Raw genomic sequence first — 21,255 nt, 5'->3', positions numbered from 1 at the left:
AATCAATGAGTATTCCTCTGTAATATTAAATATATTCACGTATTTTTTTCAATATAAATAAATGTTCTTTCTCTTGCCTTAGTGCTTCAGAGCACCCTATTAAATATGCTTGTGATTTAATAGTGTTTTTCTTATACCTTGATTATGGTGTTTGCAGGTGATTGCTTAACTTGCGAGCACCTGTTTAGAAGAAGAGTTATGTATCTGTGATTGGTAGCGACTGCTAACATTTGAGATTTGATATAAGGAAAGGTTCCTATAAACTTACCAGCAACACATTAATCCTTACTTCAGTGTCAAATTGTTCCGCCTCCTACAAAGTTTAATAATCCGTTGTCCTACCTTTATTTACTTAACTATATGCGATTACATTAGCGTAGCTTAAAGTAAACAACGAGAGGCTAGTTAACAAAGTATTGAAGTCACTAAAAGCAGATATGCATTTAAAATATAGCTCTGAAGAAATAAGCATTTGTACGTACCTGAGTTCCCGAGCATGGTTATCAATTTCTTGAAAATCACTTAGTTGAACATTGTGCTCGCTCTGATCCCCAATAACACTAGACGTGCAACTATCTGACTCCTCCGCAGGGCGTGTGAAATCACTGAAGTCTGGATTAGGACATCTCTCGTTGGTATCAGAAAGCTTTGCACTTGCAGATAAATCACACTTTGATAAGCCCTTCACATAACATAATTCTTTTGAAATAAATTTGCAATCTGGTGTTCCAACATCCTCATTACCTTTTAAAGTAACCTTCAACTTAGGCACCAAAGTGTCCTTTAAGGTACACTGTTTAAAGTTCTTATTTCTCTCTGTTTCACTTGTTTCTTGTTCCTTACTTTCAAAATTAGGTGTACATGATGATGAAAAGGGTTTCTTATATTCCAACTCATTAGTGCTATCACTATATAGCTCATAACTGCAGTCCTTATTAGAGTCCTTTTCTGTTTCCCTGAATTTTGGAATGGGAGATCTCTCATTAGCATCAGAAAGCTTTGCACCTGCAGATAAATCACACTGTGATAAGCTCTTCACGTAACATAATTCCTTTGAAATAAATTTGCAATCTGGTGTTCCAACATCCTCATTACCTTTTAAAGTAACCTTCAACTTAGGCACCAAAGTGTCTTTTAAGGTACACTGTTTAAAGTTCTTATTTCTCTCTGTTTCATTTGTTTCTTGTTCCTTACTTTCAAAATTAGGTGTACATGATGATGAAAAGGGTTTCTTATATTCCAACTCATTAGTGCTATTATTATATAGCTCGTAACTGCAGTCCTTAGTAGAGTCCTTTTCTGTTTCCCTGAATATTGGAATGGGACATCCCTCGTTAGCATCAGTAAGCTTTGCACTTGCAGGTAAATCACACTTTGATAAGCCCTTCATGAATAATAATTCCTTTGAAACTAGTTTGCAGTCTGGTGTTCCACCATTCTCATTACCTATTGGAGTAACCTTCAATTTAGGCACCAAAGTTTCTGTTAACGTACACTGTTTAAAGTTCTTATTTCTCTCTGTGTCACCTGTTTTTTGTTCCTTATTTTCAAAATTAGATGTACATAACGACGAAAAAGGTTCCTTATATTCCAACTCATTAGCGCTATTATTATGTAGCTTGTAACTGCAATTTTTAGTAGATTCCTTTTCTGTTTTCATTTCAGTTTTAATCGAAACAATGTTGAGAAAACTGGAAGCCATTGTAACGACTATGTAGGAAGGAGACTTCAGAGAGAACAAAGATCAAATCTGAAACAACAAAAAATATTCATAATTATATAAATAAAAAACTAATTGCTGAGCAAAGTGAATCAATTTTATTATAAAATTAATATCCTGAGTTTCATCAACTAAACACATGGGTCTTCAGACGCTTTGACTTACGTGAGAATTGACAGCAGACATACTACGAGACAGTTACTGTTAAAAATTATTTAATTGTAGTATATATCAGGCAAAGCTGATATAATGGAGAATAACTATAAAATATAATAATCAGCTAACCAAATTTAAAGTATGCCAAACTTCTACTTTACTCGAAAATATGGTTAAAACTGTTTTATATTTTTGAGAAAACTTAAAGAAGTTGTATTGTGAGCAACAAAATAGGAGTGATTTAATTTATAATAAACGTCATTAACTTACTGCTACTATATTTTCAAATCTATGACAAAATTTTGAATCACACTGACAAATGCTAATTTAGTAAATTTTAATTGTAACAAAGGTCGAATTGGGGTGGAATGGATTAGTGGAGTAAATTATTACTCCTCGAAACGAACTACTAGAGAATAAAAAATATATTATACGATATTGAAGAATGAAGATCACGTGTCTACCTACAACGAGTTTAAAGCAGTATATTACGCAGCTTATATTACTTTTTAATGAATCATTTATTATCAGCTGCAAGCGTATTACTTTGCTATTAGACACAGATGATAGAAAATATTGAAAGCCCTTTGCACTTCGCTTTGAGAACAAACAAGTTTTCAATTTAAGTTTAATTTTGTTCTCGATCTGTATAAAAATAAGTTATCTTTATTTACTACGTCTGATAATACAATACACACTAGCACACGTTTGCACATATATTCTTTCTTTTTGATACACATGTAAATTAGATAGCAATTTTCAGTTGAAAGTACTCCTTAATCCGAGGCAGAACAGTAATGTGCCTCTACTCGTAAAATTCAATATATATCTCCAACGAACAAGTAGACAATTTAAACAATACGTATGCTATATATGCATTATCTCAAAATATTTAGCACTCTGATATCTGAGGCTCGAATAAAAAAGAGATCGAGAACAAAATTAAAAGAAACTTAAATTGAAAACCTGTTTGCTTTCAAAGCTAAGTGCAAAGAGCTTTCAATATTTTCTATCATCTATATCTAACAGCAAAGTAATACGCTTGGAGCTGATAATAAATAATTCATTAAAAGGTAATATAAGCTGCCTTATATACTGCTTTAAACTCGTTGTAGGTAGACACGTGATCTTCATTCTTCAATATCGTATTGTAGAAAAATCTCTAGTGTTATTTACAATTAGGAGACATACTATAGAAGTCTACGCGGTTTATTACCATTATGGCCAAAATTTAAGCAATTTACAATATATGCTCTCACATTACAAAATAAAGTAATGCATAGAAAGCTTATTCATATAGGTGAAATGTTCCTAACTAAAGTTAATTACGTACACGTAACATACAAAATATAAGCAATAATCTGTAAAACAAGCACTACAAGTAGCGATATTTGTGCTACCTTATTTTTTGTAAACAAGATATCGTACTATTATTGGCTCTTGGCTGTTAAGATTAGGGTCTGTCTGTAATGACATAAATTAATTCGTGCAAGCATATCTAGTACAAATGAAGACAGCAACAGAAAGAATTTTCAAGATGTTAGTAGATTTTTCATTACGGAAAACACACTATATATTCATTAAATGTAAATTGTTCAGCTGCACCATTAATTTTTAATCTTATGATACACAATAAATTTCTAAATATTGTGTGCAAGCAAACAACTAGAAATGTAACCAACCAAGTTCCGTCACTTTTTCACCCACCACTTTCGAACATATATATTTGACCTAACACGGACCTTGATCAAAAGTAGTCCCCATCAGCATTGACGAATTTCTGTCCTGAAAGGCCGTGGATTCCATCGCAGTACAAATTGGTGGGCCGTGAAGCAAAAGAAGTATCAAGTTCATTTTCCACCTCTACTAGAAATCTGAACTGCCGTCCTCTAAAGCGATTGTCCAAGAAATGGAACAGGTGATAACACTAGTTAACAAAGGTTTTGTTACATAAAAGGAAATACCTGTTCTTAAAGGAACGTTTTGCGCTGAATTCGAATATGCACTCGGTTTTTCTCCATCACGTACGATTTTCCCGTAACAGAGGGATTTTCGGGAAAATCCCTAAAAAATTTCCCTTTTCGTTTATTTTACACCCCAAGATCTTGTCCCCTTGCATATACTAACATAGAAATACCTAAGTATACTTTGATTCATATTTAACAAACCCTCCAACTTTCGTAATAATCGCTTTATTCTTTCTAGAGAAATAAGTATGTTTGTATGTATACTGTGTGTACTGTTTATTGCACCTTATAGTAATGCTTTCAGATCTCTTAAGTTGAAGTAAAACGTTTCGCTTTATTACCACAAACACATATATAAAATATAATACAATATAATTTACAAGTGTGACAATTTACAATAAACAATAATACAAATGTACCAAAAGGTCATGAAAAGACAATCAAAACTATCACAATATATGAAACTTCCATTGGGTTACAAAAACGTACACTACTTCCTTCTTTTGTAAGAAATGTTGCATTCTCTAACTAGACCCCAACAATAGTCCCCCATCATTGAAGGATCCCATCGTCCCTGGTACCTTTTCTCCATTGCCATTATTCGTTGGTGGAATCTTTCCCCCTGTTCGTCGCTGAGAGCACCTAGGTTAGCAGGAAAGAACTGAGGTGGGAGTGCAAAAATTGGATTTTTAAAGACATCCTACAACCCAACTCTTTGTATTTCTGTATCATGTCCTGTACGATTTCTGTGTAACTCTCAGCTTTGTTATTGCCCAGAAAGTTGCGCACAACACACTTAAATGCTGTCCAGGCAGCTAGCTCAGCACTGTTTAACTTGCTGTCAAAGCTATCATCAAGCATTAATTTCCTAATTTGGGGACCAATAAACACTCCCGCTGAAATCTTAGCATCACTCAGGTTAGGGAACTTATCTCGCAAATACTTGAAATCTTCACCAGATGTGTCCATGGCTTTGACAAAGTTTTTCATAAGTCCTAGCTTGATATGAAGTGGCGGTAGTAATATCTTATTAGGATCTACCAAAGGAGCGTATTTGACGTTGCATTCTCCAGGTACGTAATTCACTCTAGGTTCCCATTCCTTCACTTCATAATGTTTGTCATCAGCTCGGCTATCCCATAAACATAAAAAAACATTGGTACTTCGTGTAACCGCACTGCAGTCCTAATAAAATACCAACTACCTTGAGATCACAACATATTTGCCAACAATGGTCCTTGTAATTTATAAGATTTAGCAAAGTTGACATGGTGTCATAGGATTCCTTAATCTTCACTGAGTGCGCAAGTGGTATAGTTTTTTTATTTCCATTATGTAAAAGGACAGCTTTAAGGCTGACCTTTGACGCGTCGATAAATAACCTCCATTCTTCTGGAACGTAAGGAATTCCTAGCTCCGCCATCAACCCATTTATATCCGTACATACGCACACATTATCTTGCATTGAGAAATAGCTTGAAAATTGAACATGCCTTTTCCTGTACACTGATATGTTCGTTTCTGCATCCAATAAGTTCCACTGCTGGAGCCTTGATCCCAGAAGTTCCGCCTCTTGTTTTGTCAGGTGCAAATCACGGACTAGGTCATTAAGTTCACATTGCCGGATGAAATGTGGCTCGCGAACACAGTCAGGGATGAACGTTGGATCCTTGGATGTACATGTTGATGTCGATGGTTCATCAACGTCATGATCATCATTAGAGTCTTTTGGCCATATCTCTTCCCAGTTGGTAGGGGGCTCGGGAAGTGGAAGTTCATCCCCGTGCGGAATAGGTCTAATTGCGGAATATACATATACTGTACGTTTAAAAAAATATACGTTGGAAGTACATTCTATTTTTATACACGTTTCTAATTTACAGAGAGCAATACAAGTGAGTTGTTGACTATTGTAAATATTCATTTTTATGTCCGTGTTTGTAGTAATAAAGCAAATCGTTTTTACCCCAACTCAGGAGATCTGAAAGCATTACTATCAGGTGCAATAAACAGTGCACACAGAATACATACAAATATATTTATTTCTCTAGAAAGAACAAAGCGATTTTTACGAAACTTTTACGGTTTATTAAATATAAATCAAGGTATACTTAGGTATAATTTCTATGTTACTATATGTAAGGGGACAGGAGCTAGGGGAATAAAATATCTGAAAAAGGGGCATTTTTGAGGGAATTTCAGGAAAATCCCTCTGTTACGGGAAAACTGTACGTGATGGAAAGAAACCGAGTGCATATTCGAATTCAGCGCAGAAAGTTCCTTTAAGATCAGGTGATTTTTCTCATGTAACAAACAAAAAGTTTAAATTTGTTAACTAGTGTAATCGGATGGTGCAATGTCCGGGGAGTAAGGAAACTGCAAAAGTGTTCCCTTCCAAGGCGTCGAATGGTGTCTGGGGTCGTAATAGTCACGTGGGGCTTAGCGTTGTCCTGTAACAGAAGGAATTCTTTAATATTCACAAGTGCTCACTCCAGAGTTCAGAGTTTTTTTGAACAAGACTCAACTAGTAACAGTACATAGTTGGATTGATGCTCTGACCTGCTGGTAGCATTTTTCGATGCACGATGTCGTAAGAAGTCTACAAAACACACAAGATGTCCTTCGTCTGGTGCAGTGCTGGTTTCGGCTGTTTTGGAACCAGTTCATGGGATGCTAACCGATGACAGCACAGTGGAGCTTCCTACAGGACCAACTTCTCATCACATGTCAACACTCTGTCCAGAAATGGCTCCTTCCTGAGACAAGACAGCAAAGTAACAAAGGTGTCTGTTCGCTCTCCCTTCTGGCCCAGAGACAAATTATGTGGGTTCCATCGACCCAACTTGTGGTGCTTTCCAAATTAATAGAGGTGCTGTCGAATGGTTTCTCCACTCACACTGAATTGTAGTCACAGTTCCTCACATGTCTAGTTACTGTTCGCCATAATTGCTGCCTGAAAACATTCATTTTGCACATGTGTTGATCCCCCAGCACGTCGTGCGTCTTCGAGTGTTTTATCACCGTCCTTAAGCTTATTAAATCACCGCCGCACTGTTCACGTAGTCACGACACCTGCACCAAAGACCTCGCATATATTTTGCCCCGCTGCAGTTGCGTTTGACCGCAGTTTGAACTCGCGCAGCACACACGCTTTTATGACGCTCTGTGGAGGTCCATGTTCAATCTGTCGTTACGCAAGTTCATGCTGTAACTGAACTGCCACGACCAAGTAGTATGTTGGATATACCTACATCAACAGCTGTCCTTTGCCTTGTCTCCATTCGCATTCAACTCACGGTGTGAGGTCAAATTGAACAAGACTTCCACAAAAAAGCGACAGAACTTTCTTGGTTATCTATATAAAACAAACTTAAAACAAACAGAATATAGTTCACGTCATTAATGTTGAGTGATTAATAAATTAATTTTATCTAGTCAATATTGAAACATAGCACCTTTACTGGATTTTGTAAGGACAAAAAATGAACATTATAATTCTTGCAGTGTTACTACCACAATTGTTTAAAAAATATATTTTAACAATATAAATTAATGTATTTATATGTTATCCAGGGTTTGAAAAAACCCGGGCTTTTTTGAAAAAGCCCAACCCACCTGGGCCCATATGGGTTTTTTCGAGTATTTTCGGGTTTAATTGGATTTTTTTGCATTTAATCGGGTTTTTTCGAAATATTTCAATGTCTTTGGGGTAAAAGTGTTAAAATGTTATTTATATTGGTGATTTATGTTTCAAGATTGTTATTGTCACAACTTGCAATAATTTTCTACTTACTGCTGTTTTGAAAAAATGGCCGCCATTTTGAAATTTTACATTCGATCGCCGAGAAAATCTATACAGCAAATTTAGAATATCTTGTGCTTCCACCGTCAAAATTTCAACTTAAAAGACTGAAAATTGCGCTTCGTAGCGTAGATACTCGCTGTTTTGAAAAAATGGCCGCCATTTTGATATTTTTCGTTGGTATGGCGCCAAAATCTATACAGGAAATTTAGATTGTCTCTTCTTGTACTGTAAAAATTTTAACTTAAAAGGCCGAAAGTTGTACCCTGTAGTGTGTGTGGTAGAGGCAAACGAATTGATTTTGTGTTTAACGTCCCTTTTAGCAGCGAGGCTATATTACACGTGACCTACTGATTAAAGTGGAATCCGAACCACGATCTTCTTCCGGGAAGCAAACCCGGGTCACCCACGCCGAAGACGCGTACACTAACCGCTTAGCCATGAAGGAGCTCGGCAAACAAACGAACAAATGTAGATCAAGTCATCCAGATATGAATACAAAATATAAGAAACTCGCCAAGAAAGATGAGACTGACATTCGCCAAATATGAATACAAAAGGGGTCTATTAATTTAAAACAAAGATACAATTCATGTTGTATGAAACAAATAAATGTTTCAAAATATCTTATATGAAATTAACATCTTCCAGCGTAAATAAACCTGTCATATTTTCTCCATGAGAACACGGGACACATCAGATCCCCCCCCCCAACTTTCCAACACAATGAATTGAACTATAGTCTGGTTATGAACAAAAGTATAATAGGCCGCGGTGGCTTAGTGGTAGAGCGTTCACCTCTGGTGCATGGGGTCCTTAGTTCGATCCCAGCTCGCGCCAAGTGAGCTTTGTGGTGGACAAACATTGTGTGCGTGGGTTTTCTCGGGATTCTCACATTTCCTTCCACTTTCTTCATTCCGTCATTTCATTCATTTCTCATCCTCACCCTCACCTTGAGCATAGCAGACATAACCGTGAGACTAAAAGTAAAAGATTTCATTTTTATTTATTTTTTTTCAAGAATATAATAGGCGAAAGTTCACTAAGCAGCAGCTGTTTTTCTCTCTTCGTACCCTGCAATTAATTGTACAGACTGAAGATGTCTAAGAACTTAAGATGTGCTACAAAAATGTTTTACAGGAAAACAATATGCAAATTATTTAAATCAGTGATACAATCTACCTTCAATATTTTTCGCGCGTTTAGCAATATTTATTTACATGGATTTATTTGCCAAAATTACGATTGTCAGTTTAATCTGATGAAAAGCTGATTTTTCTCCCTGTGTCGTGTGAAATTGTCAGGACCAGATTTACATTTTTCTAAGACCTGGACCAAAGCACCATTCTGAGCCTCTAGCCCCTGAAAAAGATTATAATTCTTGTTAACTTACCTAATGTGTTGCTGGAGAAAAAGTCAGCCATCTTCCCCCGTGTTTGTAAATGTAGAAACACTCAAACCCATTTTATTTATTTATTTATTTATTTAAATCCGGAGAGTATCCGAGTTTCTATCAAGTTCAATGGAAAAAATAGCATTCCAAATGTCGCTCGCTATCAAGTCGAACAGGGTGGTGTAATAACTTCCTCGAAACTGTTACATGCAACAGCGTACTGTACATTCACCAATTACAGGATTCCCAGCCAATGTCAGAATTTTTTGTTTTTTACTTTTCGAATAAGCTGATATTGATAGCAGAAATGGAACAGACTTAAAATACGGGACATTTCTCTTTCCCGACTAAATTTACGGGGACGCGGGACACTCGGGCCCAAAAACGGGACTGTTCCGTTTTTTACGGGACGTATGCCAGGCTTAAGCGTAAAATAAATATTTTTATTATTGAAGTATTCATTTCCGATCCTTCTGCGTTTAATTCGGGAATTTCTCGAGCACTTCTTTTACGGGGTGTACATCAAAACTTCCACTAGTACGGAAATTTGAACTCAGCACTTGAAATAGTAAGCGTTACATAGTCTTTGTAACCCCGAGCAGTAACCTTCTTAAATTTGACAAGAATTTTTATGCTATTGCTGGTGTTGATTCTACAGAATGCTTATTTGAAGATTAGCAACAAATGACTGAACTGTTATGGTTCAACGAAATTTTAGTTGAAAAAACTTGTGTTTTATATCAAAAGTAAGAAATGATACTAGTAGTTTTAGTAATGTATTTACATATGTATTATTAGTACCGGCACCTATGACCTTAAACCCGTCAAACGTATGAGTGATAACGTCCCTCGGTGTCGCTGAGTCGACGATCACACTTCACGGAAAATATTTTCTAAAGTACAAAATTGCTTCTTTTACTTCAAAAGGCTATAAGCATAATCCATACATTAATTAGTTCTATAACAATCTCAAGTTTTTTTTTTTTTTTTTTTTTTACCTCATTTAGCGCATTCAGAGCTTTATAAAGGTCTCATGTTGAATGTTGTTGTATATCTTAACGTGAAAGCCTCTAATTCGTCCAAGGAAAGTCTAAATTATGATAAAAATCACTTACAATGTGATCACCTTAGTTGTAACAAATAGGTCAAAAACCCAGGTGGGTTTTAAAGTGTTTTTTTTTAGGTGGGTCCAATCCGAAAAAAAACACCGGGTTTTTTCGGGCTGGGCCCACTTGGGCAAACCCTGATATTATCATTCTCTTTTTTGGCTATACGAGCATCTTTTTAAGCTTACATTTTTATTCCCAGCATAAGAGAAACATAGCATTTATATACATACGGTTTAAAGCCCATTACTGCCACATAGTGCTTTCTGCGTTATTTTTTGAAACATTGTAAGGGACGCAATAATAAAAACTAAATGAAGTTAATATGTATATCTCACATTTTTTTTTCTTTTTCGTTTTTTGAGTGGAGTTATGGCATTATTCTCATAAATTTAGAAGTTTATTTTATCCCAATTATAAGTTACGAATTTCGGTACAACGGACGATCGAAACCTATATCACTTTATTAGTAATATTTCTTTAATCTTAAAAGGAATTCATGTATATCAAGTGGTAATAAGAAAGTTTTCTTTGTCGCACTCTTTCACACACATCTGACTTATTCGTTTTGATATGATTGACATGTGAGATTAAACATCTTTCAATAAACACAACCAAAGGACTGCATTTGAAAGTGCTACAGATAGAATTACTACTACTGTCTTGATAACCAAGTGCATTAACAATCAGTTGACGACAGAACTTCAACCTTTCAGGTAAAGCGAATTGACGACGGAATTTTCAGTTACCCCGACACTTAAGCATTTGAAATTTCATAGTTTATGTTTTGAACAATACAAGTGAGTGATGTACACACACCATATAACTGTCTAGTCTATTCCTGGTATAAAAATGCTTCTTTTTCGCGTCTCGCGCAATTACGCCTGACCTACGGCCATTTGAAAGTAACTGTATTGCATATTTCCTTAAAATTGCAATTATAGTAAGATGTTTGCGTTAAACTTGACCCCGCTAATTAAACGTTAAAAAGAAAAAAGCTTACAAGGCTGATGAATCTACGAGTGCCCACACTTAAAATTATCTTTACGTTTGATGGATACTTGAAATGTATTAAGAGTAACTGCTTTATTTAAAATTATAACAACGTAGGAAGTTTAGAATGTAAACAAAATTTTCAACTTTCAATAAGAAGTAATTACTGATCGTTTCCATTGAAAGAATCATATATTCTTGAGGTTCATGACTACTTGTCTCAAGGAGGAACAAGTTTTTCATATAATTTTACATAATTATCTGTAAGGAAGAACAGCTGCATAAACGATTCTACAGTTTTACTTTGTGTAGTGGTGAGTCGTAATATTGAGCGGCAGTAGTAATGCAACACTTGGCTGAAACTTGTGAAGGAGTGCCATGGAACAAAACTAGACATTCCTAATTTCGAGATTTGTCAATTCTGAAAGAGATATAGCCTCACTCTCCAAAAACATTGGAAGATTTAGTCCAAATTTTCAAAAATTGGTAGGTGGTGCGTCTTCACCAGGTCTTTGGTTGTGAAATTCTCAAAACAGAGCTGATACACACTCCCTCGAAGATAGGGAAAGCTTATATCTTGAAAATTTGACAAAGATACAACAGTCGATTGGTGAATGGTGTATATGAGTCCACTTTCGAGTTCTATCTAATATGAAAAATAAATCTGACAAGGATCCAATAGCAAATTCTCGAACTCCGTGAGAATCGAGCATTGAGAATTAAAGGTATCTATAAAAAAAAAAATCAGAAGAGTCTATCATAGAACAACATATCTATTTTTGATGAATCCGTTTTCTAGTTTTGACAAAGGTGCATTTATTTCAAGATACTCTCTCTGTTTTAGGTATATCATGGTATAGTTGTTATGGAGCATGAACCTCTTTTGCTTTGGTCCTGGCCGTGTACACTGTTAAGTGTTAGTCTTTATTACGTACTCCTAGTACTAGATACCTTTGATGATTTTGGATGATGACAGTATTTTGTAGCCGCTTCTTGATTTCATATCTACATCTGTTCCGGATATACAAGGCAACTAAAAGGAAAATTTATCTTAAATATTTTCTATGCTCAAAAAAGAGATAGATAGCAAAAAAAAAAAAAGTTTTCGTGAACATTGATGAGAAGCTAAATCCAATTTGGTTGTCATAGCCACTAACAATGCATCATTTCATTGAAATTCTAGTTATTGCACCACATGGAGCAAAAATGTATAGACGCTAGACAACAATTTTGCTGATGGAAATTTATTTGAATTAAAATATTTTTACATGACAATTGTTTATGTTGTTCAGTGGTCTATTGAACACTTTGTATCATAAGTTTGCAATTTTTAACGTGTTTTACAAAACATGGCTAACGGTCGTCTCACGAATCGCAGTTTCCCGATAAGTAAATTAATGTAGATAGAACCAAATAATTTACTTGAAGCAGAGTTCACATAGCCTGTATATACGAAAATATATTTACACAGTATTTAAATAATTTACTCCCAACCTTTCTGGACTTCACCCGTTGGAAGAACAACAGATCAGCCACTATCAATTTCTTGGCTTCGAGTGCATGTATATATATAATAAGAAACCATCTATTTCTTTCCTACAGAACATTATTATGTGCGCGCCGTAAATCTAATCATAGAATTGGATTACAGGATAATGGTTATTCAATTATTATATACTGTGAACTCGGAAGTAAAAAGAATCTCAAAGAATATTATGCACTGTGCCAAAATTCTTATCTACAGCCCATTCATTGACAACTTTTAAAGCGTCGCCAGAAAAACAGTAATTGTGTACGGGTTGTTGTCCTTTTCGTCCTTCGGAAAATAGTAAGGAAAAGTTTGAGAAGTAAATAGTGAATTATTATACGTGAGTCATAATAAAATGGAAATGTGATAAGGTGTTAAGATTTTCTGTGAATACCATGGTTGTTCTGTACTTAAAATAACTATATTTCTAATACAGCCATGCTTAGATAGTGGTCTAGCTATTTTCAAACAATAATCAACTTCATGTTATCTGTGTAGTGTAACGCTTCAAAATACATAGTGTCAGCTAAACAAGTAGGAAAACAAACAAGCAAGAGAAGAAAAGAAACAAGGAAGGAAAGAAAATAAGAATAATTTTGATTAAGTTAATAAAAAGATACAGGTTTAGAATAGGCTATAGCTAACAAATTTCGTGAATGCAAAGAAAATTTCGCGAAGGTACGGGCCGAGTTTAAGGATAAAAGAGAAAGCAGACAAATTAAGAAGGAAATGTACAAACCGTGCAAAACGAATATGTTAAAAGTAATGAAGAAATTACAGAAAATTTCTCATTCGAAGGGAAAAGTAAATAATGGTCATACCTCACCTCCTAATCAATAATTTACGTGTGATGAAACTCGGCAGGTTAGCGCGTATTTTATTCTGCAAAAGAAAGAAAACATTCAGGAATTAGTGAAAGGTATTACAAACGCACGATCAAATTGAAGCTATTTTCACTTAATGTGAAGCTAGTGGAAGACGAGGACTCGCACTAAATAGGGAAATACAAGTTAAAGTACGACAGCATAAAGAACAGTTGGATGAGGAAATAGAACAGCTGAGAGAGCAGGTAAATCTTAATAAAAATTTAGTTCTACATTGTTATACCCAAACAGATAAAATGCATCTAATAATCAAGTAATAGATGAGGAAAGTCAACATAATGAGTTAATGATAAGTTAATTAATGCCAAACAAGAAATAATGTTCTAAAGGATATTTTTAAAATTATTATTTCAAAGACATAGCTAAAATTAAGGAACTTGAAGATAATAGTAAAAAATAAAAATATTCGGGACATGTATAAGGGGATCAGCGAATTTAAGAAAGGCTATCAACCTCGTGCTTATATATTAAAGAAATCTGACGGAACAGTTCTCACTGATACGGATAGCATCTTAAATAGATGGAAAGATTTCTTTGACGATTTGCTGAACACGCAGCCAAAAACTAATGTGCGTGGAGAAAAGGAGATACACACCGCAGAACCGTATGTTCCAGAACCCAATCGAATAGAAGTGGAAGCCGCTATAAAGAAATTAAAGAAACACAAATCTCCGGGTGTAGATGAAATTCCGGCTGAGTTAATTTTAGCTGGAGGCGAAAAATTGTGGAACAAGATACACAAACTCATCCTCCTTATCTGGAACAAGGAAGAATTGCCACAAGAGTGGACAGAATCAATCATTGTTCCAATTCACAAGAAAGGCGACAAAACTGACTGTAATAATTATCGAGGCATTTCTCTTCTGTCAACATCCTATAAAATCCTTTCAAATATTCTGTTAGCAAGATTGACCCCATACGCTGATGAAATTATTGGAGATTATCAGTGCGGATTTAGACGAAATCGATCAACTATCGACCAAATATTTACCATTCGCCAAGTACTCGAAAAGAAGTGGGAATACAATACCCCGGTACATCAACTATTTATTGATTTTAGAAAGGCTTACGACTCGGTTAGGAGAGAAACATTATACAACGTTCTTACAGAACTTGGAATACCGAGAAAGCTAATTAGATTAATTAAGATATGTTTAAATGAATCCCAAAGTAAAGTCCGGGTAGAAAAATTTTTGTCCACGAGCTTCCACGTCGAAAATGGCCTGAAACAAGGAGATGCGTTGTCGCCATTATTATTTAACTTTGTGCTGGAATACGCCATAAGGAAAATCAAAGATAGCAACCAGGGCCTAGAGTTGAACGGCATTCACCAGGTTATGGCATATGCTGATGATGTAAATTTAATAGGGGAGGATAGGAGAACAGTAGAAATAAATGCAGAGATCTTATTAAACGCTTGCAGGGACATGGGTTTAGAAGTAAATGCAGAGAAAACTAAATACGTGGAAGTGCGTCGGGATCATAATACGGCAAATTGTGGAGGCGTTAAAATATTAAATAACGCTTTTGATAAAGTGGATACTTTCAAATATTTAGGATCAATATTAACAGACGAAAATCATATTCACGAAGAAATTAAATGTCGACTAAAAGCAGGGAATTCATGTTACTACTCGGTTCAAAATCTCTTGTCGTCGCGAATTCTGTCGAGGAATTTGAAGCTTAAAATATATAAAACGATAATCATGCCTGTTGTTCTGTATGGTTGTGAAACATGGTCGCTTACTCTGAGGGAAGAACATAGACTGAAAGTATTTGAGAACAGGATCCTGAGAAGAATATTCGGACCCAAGAGGAACGAGAATGGGGAATGGCGGAAGCTTCATAACGAGGAACTACATAGTTTATACGGTTTACCCAACATTGTTAGAGTCGTCAAGTCTAGGAGGCTTAGGTGGGCAGGTCATGTAGCTAGAATGGAAGAAAGTAGAATTGCTTTCAAAGTCTTGACTGGTAGACCCATAGGAAAACGACCATTAGGAAGACCTAGGCGCAGATGGGAGGATAATATTAAGATGGATCTCGCAGAAATAGGAATACAAAGTAGAAACTGGATACAATTAGCTAAAGATAGAAGTCAGTGGAGAGCTTTTGTGAACGCGGCACTGAACCTCCGGGTTCCATAGGCCATAGAGTTAGTTAGTTAGTTATTTCAAAGACATCATTTCCCCATGTACTCAGAATTATAGTACTTTACTTGCACTCATTATGGCCTTTTATGATCAAGATTCAAGTTATTTTGATGACAGTGGATACATGAATAACCATAAGTAAAATAAAACTAAGTCGTCTTATGCACATAAATTTAATCATGATAAGTGCGCGAAATTGGATAGCAGAAATGCCAGAAGATTTTGATTAAGGGATGAAATACATCTCAGAGATTTACAAAGCCTACCTATATATTCAAGTTCAGCTAATGACACATTTACTACTTGTTATGTATGAAAAGTGAAAAATATCGAACGAATCCCGAAACTTTCGTATAAAGCGTTATGTACAATAAAACATCATTTATTGCATAGTCTAACCTTAGTATAGTTCAATGAACGTAAATATAATTTTATTAATTTTCAAGAAATTGATGAAGCTTTGATATAATCCGTTGCCATTGAAGTGAACAATTTACCTAGGGGGGCCGCGGTGGCTCAGTGGTAGAGCGTTCACCTCTGGTGCTTGGGGTCCCGGGTTCGATCCCAGCCCCCGCCAAGTGAACTTTGTGGTGGATAAACACCGTGTGCGTGGGTTTTCTCGGGGTTCTCCCGTTTCCTCCCACTTTCTTCATTCCACCATTTCATTCATTATTCACCATCACCGTCTCCTTTACCCTAACCGGCATAACCGTGGGGCGTAAAACTTACAGATTTCATTTCATTTCAATTTACCTAGGTTAACTGCATGTAGAGTTTATGAGCATTGATCTTAACCTTCTTACGTCCCTCGGGTCCATTTTGACCCAAAGCGATTTTTCAACTTGATTATCTGGGACACTACGTGAGCTGTGATTATCATACTTCGTGACTTTTAGTTATTTTACCAAATATGTGTTTTGTAAAAAGTTTGATTCAAAACTCCATCCTGTTACGTCACAGTAGAAAAACTAACACATAAGTTCCTCGGGTCCATTTAGACCCATTAGTTCAATGAATATTTAAGTGACTAAAAACTGATTATTGAATGGATTTCTGATGATAGTACCTCCAAAAAATAATGCAAAAATTATTATTATTATTATTATTGCTCTGTCCGAAAATAATTTAGTTTCTTCCAGTATACTGTACTGGAAAAATTGTTTAGTTTTTTTCAGATATCTTGTACTGGTAACATTGTTTAGGTTCATTTTGGATTAGTTTTTATTCGTAGTATTGTTTGTTTTCTCGTTGTACAGTAATTACAGTCTATTTTGGTGTCTAAAATGACTGTTTTGACACTAGAAGAATTCAAAACTTTCTTACTTTTTCTGACGATGAAGAAGTGACATATGAAACGGAGGATCAATTATCAGTGCAGGATCCTTTTTCTTCCTCTTCCCTGTCTGATGAAAATTCTTCGGAAAGCTCTGATTGAAAACTACATCAAGACTTCTCTCGTGGCTAAGCGGTTAGCGTACGCGCCTTTGGCGTGGGATACCCGGGTTCTATTCCTGGCGGGAGCTCATGTGGTTCAGATTTCACGCTAATAAGTAGGTCCACGTCTTCTATAGCCTCGCTGTTGAAAGGGACGCTAAACTAAAATCAACTCAACTGAAAACTACATCAAACAAACAAAAATGTGCTAAGAACAAATGCAGCCTAAGAAATCATACGATCGCTCCGTAGAGAGACACAGGGGGAGTGTGTTCATCAAGCGACGAGTAGCTCTGATGTTCCGAGGAAAAGAGGTATTGCCACATGTGAAAGGGAACAGACCACAAAAGTACGATCAAATACAGTTTGTGAAACAAATTTATCTGTAAGAGACATTTCAATCAGATTTGTGAGCAATGTCAAAAGCAGTAAAATGGATGTTCACATGTTTCAAGTAGCATAAAAGAAAACAACCACTTACGTGGATTTCGTTCTCAGGGGTTTTCGATAAAAGTTAACAGGAATGCATGACCTAACCTACCCAGAAAGTAACCTAAATAAAACCTGCTTGTAGCAGAACATTGTAAGTGAAAACATATATATATATACAGTGAAACCTCTACTAACGGACACCTCTATAAAGCGGACACCTCCCATAACGGACATATTTTGTAATCCCCAAACACTGTAATAGGAAAAAAACATTGGCGAACCTCTCTAAAGCGGACACTCTCTAGTACGGACACGGACAGTCTTTCTTGTCTATTATAAGTATTATTTACCTCCTTTTACGGACACTTTATCTAGAAACAAATTGAAAATTACAGTAAAAATACACAGAACATGAGGATGTGACAACATTTTGCCTCCTCAACCGTCTCTTCAGCAACCATGAGGAAGGGTCTCTGTTCCACAACACCCTTATGTCCTTTGCTTTAATTCTACTTCCACCTACCTGTTTCAGAAACAAAAGTGATTGACAGTTGCACACTGTTTGGGATGACACATCATTCTACTGTCCTGGTGGGTGGAATCTCTAACCAAGCAGAAGACAAGTTTGGTATTTTTGACCACGAGTACACATACTTTTGAAAAAGTCATTACTGGACTGCAATTAACTCACGAATTAAAGCAACACACCGAAAACGTAGTAAGTAGCGATAAATGTAAAGTGCAGAGAACTATAACATCTTATTCCCATGTTGTCTCGAACATAGGGAATTGGATGACGCAAGATAATGCAGGTACAGTAACATTTTGGTGATATTCATAAGTACGTGATTCATGCAAAAATATTTTTTTCTAATTGCATATTACCTTGTTTATTAATTTACGTAAGAAAATATTGAAACCTCTCTAAGGCGGACACCTCTCTATAGCGGACAATTTTTGATTCCCCACGGCTGTCCGCTTTAGAGAGGTTTCACTGTATATATATAGTGTGTGTGTGTGTGAGAGAGAGATGTTTTAGTGTTCTAGATGCAAGGGCATCAATGGCATGTTAAATTTCGGTGAATAATAAAACAACTGAACAATTATTTCTAAAATATTTGAGGGAGCCGAGAACATCACCATCACCAGTGACGCTTGTCTAGAGTAGATTTGACCCATCTTTTGTTATATTTGACACAAACCATTCACAACACTATTGCATATACAAATGTTGTGTAAACTACAAATTGAAACATAAAAAAATGAATGGGTCCATTTTGACCCAGAGGAACTTGCAAAAATCGAGGGATGTACAAGGGTTAAGATACATAACTATCTACACGATGTTCCATTATCGGAGTTTAAAACTTTAAAAGAACTGACTCCGAGTTGGTAGAATCAGTTGACATCAGATATTTTACCTTCTTTGCCAATGAGATTAAAAGGCGATATGTAACAAAAGGTTTTACAACCAAAACTACATACTAATATTTTTACTATATTGACGGACTAGCCTGTTTCGCAGATAGCTTCCAATTTACCACGAAAAACCATTTTGAAATGTTAAAATCGGTAATAGAGTTTTTAATTGGTCATGTCCTGTTGCAATTACCTACTACCAACGCTAAGTTCCATATGGTTTTACCTCCCATTGCAAATATATTGGAACACCACAAGAAGGAAGTTAGTGTAATACTTATAATTTTCCAACAATTATTTTGAGTAATATGCCTAAACTTGACCTGTACGTCATATTATAAAAGTAATGATAATTCTTAACACAGAAATAAAACCATTTTTACTTATCTAATGTTAGTCTGCTTCAATTCATAATGTTTGGTTGTAAGTTTTACTTTGTTGGTCGCGTTTTGGCGTACTACATTTTGCAAAATACATCACTCTACACACAGAGACTTACTTAAAGGGATTAAGTTTCTGCAAGCAGAAGAATTCAGTGAAGAATACAACTATATTTTATGTGTGCAAGTTAAAGCTTATTAAAATAAAATCATTACACGTAGTTCTCAATGGTTAAAATAAAGAAATGCGTATGAATTACTGTATTGCTTTCCGACGGTGGAATATTTTTGCACAGTTACAAAAGCTGTAGTTTATGTTTACAACAATGTCATTACTAGCGAGAAACCATTACAAGTGCTGTAGAAACTCGAATCATTGTGAAAATCTGTGATCAGTGAGATTTTGGCTACATGCTTACCCACCATCGCTGGCCCACCAGCTCACTTGGAGTGCAAATCTGCGCTATTGAGCACACCCACAACCTTCGCACTACCCTGACTCGCGGGATACATTTTCCTTTTATATTACCAACCTACCACAGGTTTGTTTGTCTCTTATACTTTAATGTTTAGAGCACAATTCGGATGCTGTATTCATACGCAAACCATGACAAAATTATAATTTTTCAACAGTGGTTTACATAAATTTCATCCATGCTAAGTAGGGTATTGTCATGTCGCCCAGCTCAAATCGTTAGGGGGAAATTAGCAAAAGAATTATAATTTTTTCAACAATTATTTCGATTTGTGTGCCTAAACTTGGAGTGCAAGATTTCTATTTTCAAAGAGAACAGGTAGTTTGCTTTACAAGAAATAGCATTTATTACAGCAACACAAAATTGAATATAAATCTTAAAGGAAGACAAAGTTCTTGGGCAAACTTTGCAATAGGCGATAGGCTCCAGGTGCATATTGATAAATAGGACCGCTTTATAGTGGAGTAGGGTAGAGTAGATTAAAGAAACAAATAAGCAGATAGAGCAACGTCGGGATACCTTACTTTTGAGAAACTTTGCACCATTTTATAAAAAATATTTGAATATAATTATTCGTGTTTCCGAAAGGACACCAACTGGAACGGGTCTCGTAAAGCTTGCTATTCGGATCCATAGTAGCCTACAAATGGCAGTAGTAATAGGAACGGGTTTGAAGCCCCGCAGGTTTGGTTGGATTCTGTTTTAGACACAAAATTGGCAAGTTAAACGTTTGCACAAACATTTCTGTACATTTTAAAATCTGTGGATCCATATAGTAGAACTGCACCGTGTAAAGTTTACCCATTTCTGTAACAATTAATTTAAACAGATACTCATATTTACACATTTTGGGTTCAATAAGCAACAACATCTTTTAGTATTTTCTGTTGTATCACTCCGCAAGGCACAATTTCATATTAGGAATAAAAACACTTCTTAGGTGTAGAAATGAAAAATACTTATTAAGTACGTGTTAAGGAAGAAAAATGCTTGCTATGAAAAATATAGTAAGAAAGCACGAAATTTAAGCAAAATATTTGGCCTCCCCTCTGGAGTTCCAAAAACATGCCAAACTACTGTCGCCAACACATACTGGCTAAATGTTGCTAAGCTTGTTAGCTCCGAATGTACCTAAAACATTCACAAAAAACACATCCCTGAAGCTTATTTTGTTTTCCTTCCCCAGCCTATAATTCTCCTTGGCTGCAGTGTTGTCAGATTCAGTGTAACAGACTTCCCGCTCAATGACCTGAAATTTCCCGGTCTGTTGCAAAATTTCCCACCAAGAAAGAATATCAATCATCACTTAATTAAGCAATCATTAATGATTAATTAATTAATCATTATATCTATAACATCAAATTAAAATGAAATAACTCTGAACAATCAATCAGAAGTGCATCCTTTCCTGC

At 35.7% G+C, this 21,255-nt stretch overlaps 1 protein-coding gene across 10 annotated transcripts in view; it reads right to left on the bottom strand.

Moving 5' to 3' along the window:
- The window catches only part of LOC145681275 (uncharacterized), a 31,328-nt gene extending 10,286 nt beyond the window's left edge, over positions 1 to 21,042 (bottom strand). The window contains exons 1-3 of one of the 10 annotated variants that reach the window (XM_081752867.1): positions 20,975 to 21,042; positions 13,487 to 13,547; positions 483 to 1,750 (exon numbers count right to left, since the gene is read on the bottom strand). In XM_081752867.1, the coding sequence (XP_081608993.1) occupies positions 483 to 1,702 (1,220 nt within the window). In that variant the 5' untranslated portion in view covers positions 1,703 to 1,750; positions 13,487 to 13,547; positions 20,975 to 21,042. The other 9 variants (XM_081752872.1, XM_081752873.1, XM_081752868.1 and 6 more) reach the window with 9 other exon arrangements.
- Positions 21,043 to 21,255: the final 213 nt, after the last annotated feature.

The sequence above is a fragment of the Thermobia domestica genome, chromosome 3 (genome assembly GCF_964235325.1).
Source record: "Thermobia domestica chromosome 3, izTheDome1.hap1.1, whole genome shotgun sequence".
In the NCBI taxonomy this organism is placed as follows: Eukaryota; Metazoa; Arthropoda; class Insecta; order Zygentoma; family Lepismatidae; genus Thermobia; species Thermobia domestica.
Note: the sequence above shows the minus strand (reverse complement) of the source record. Positions and strands in the feature narration are given on the sequence as shown.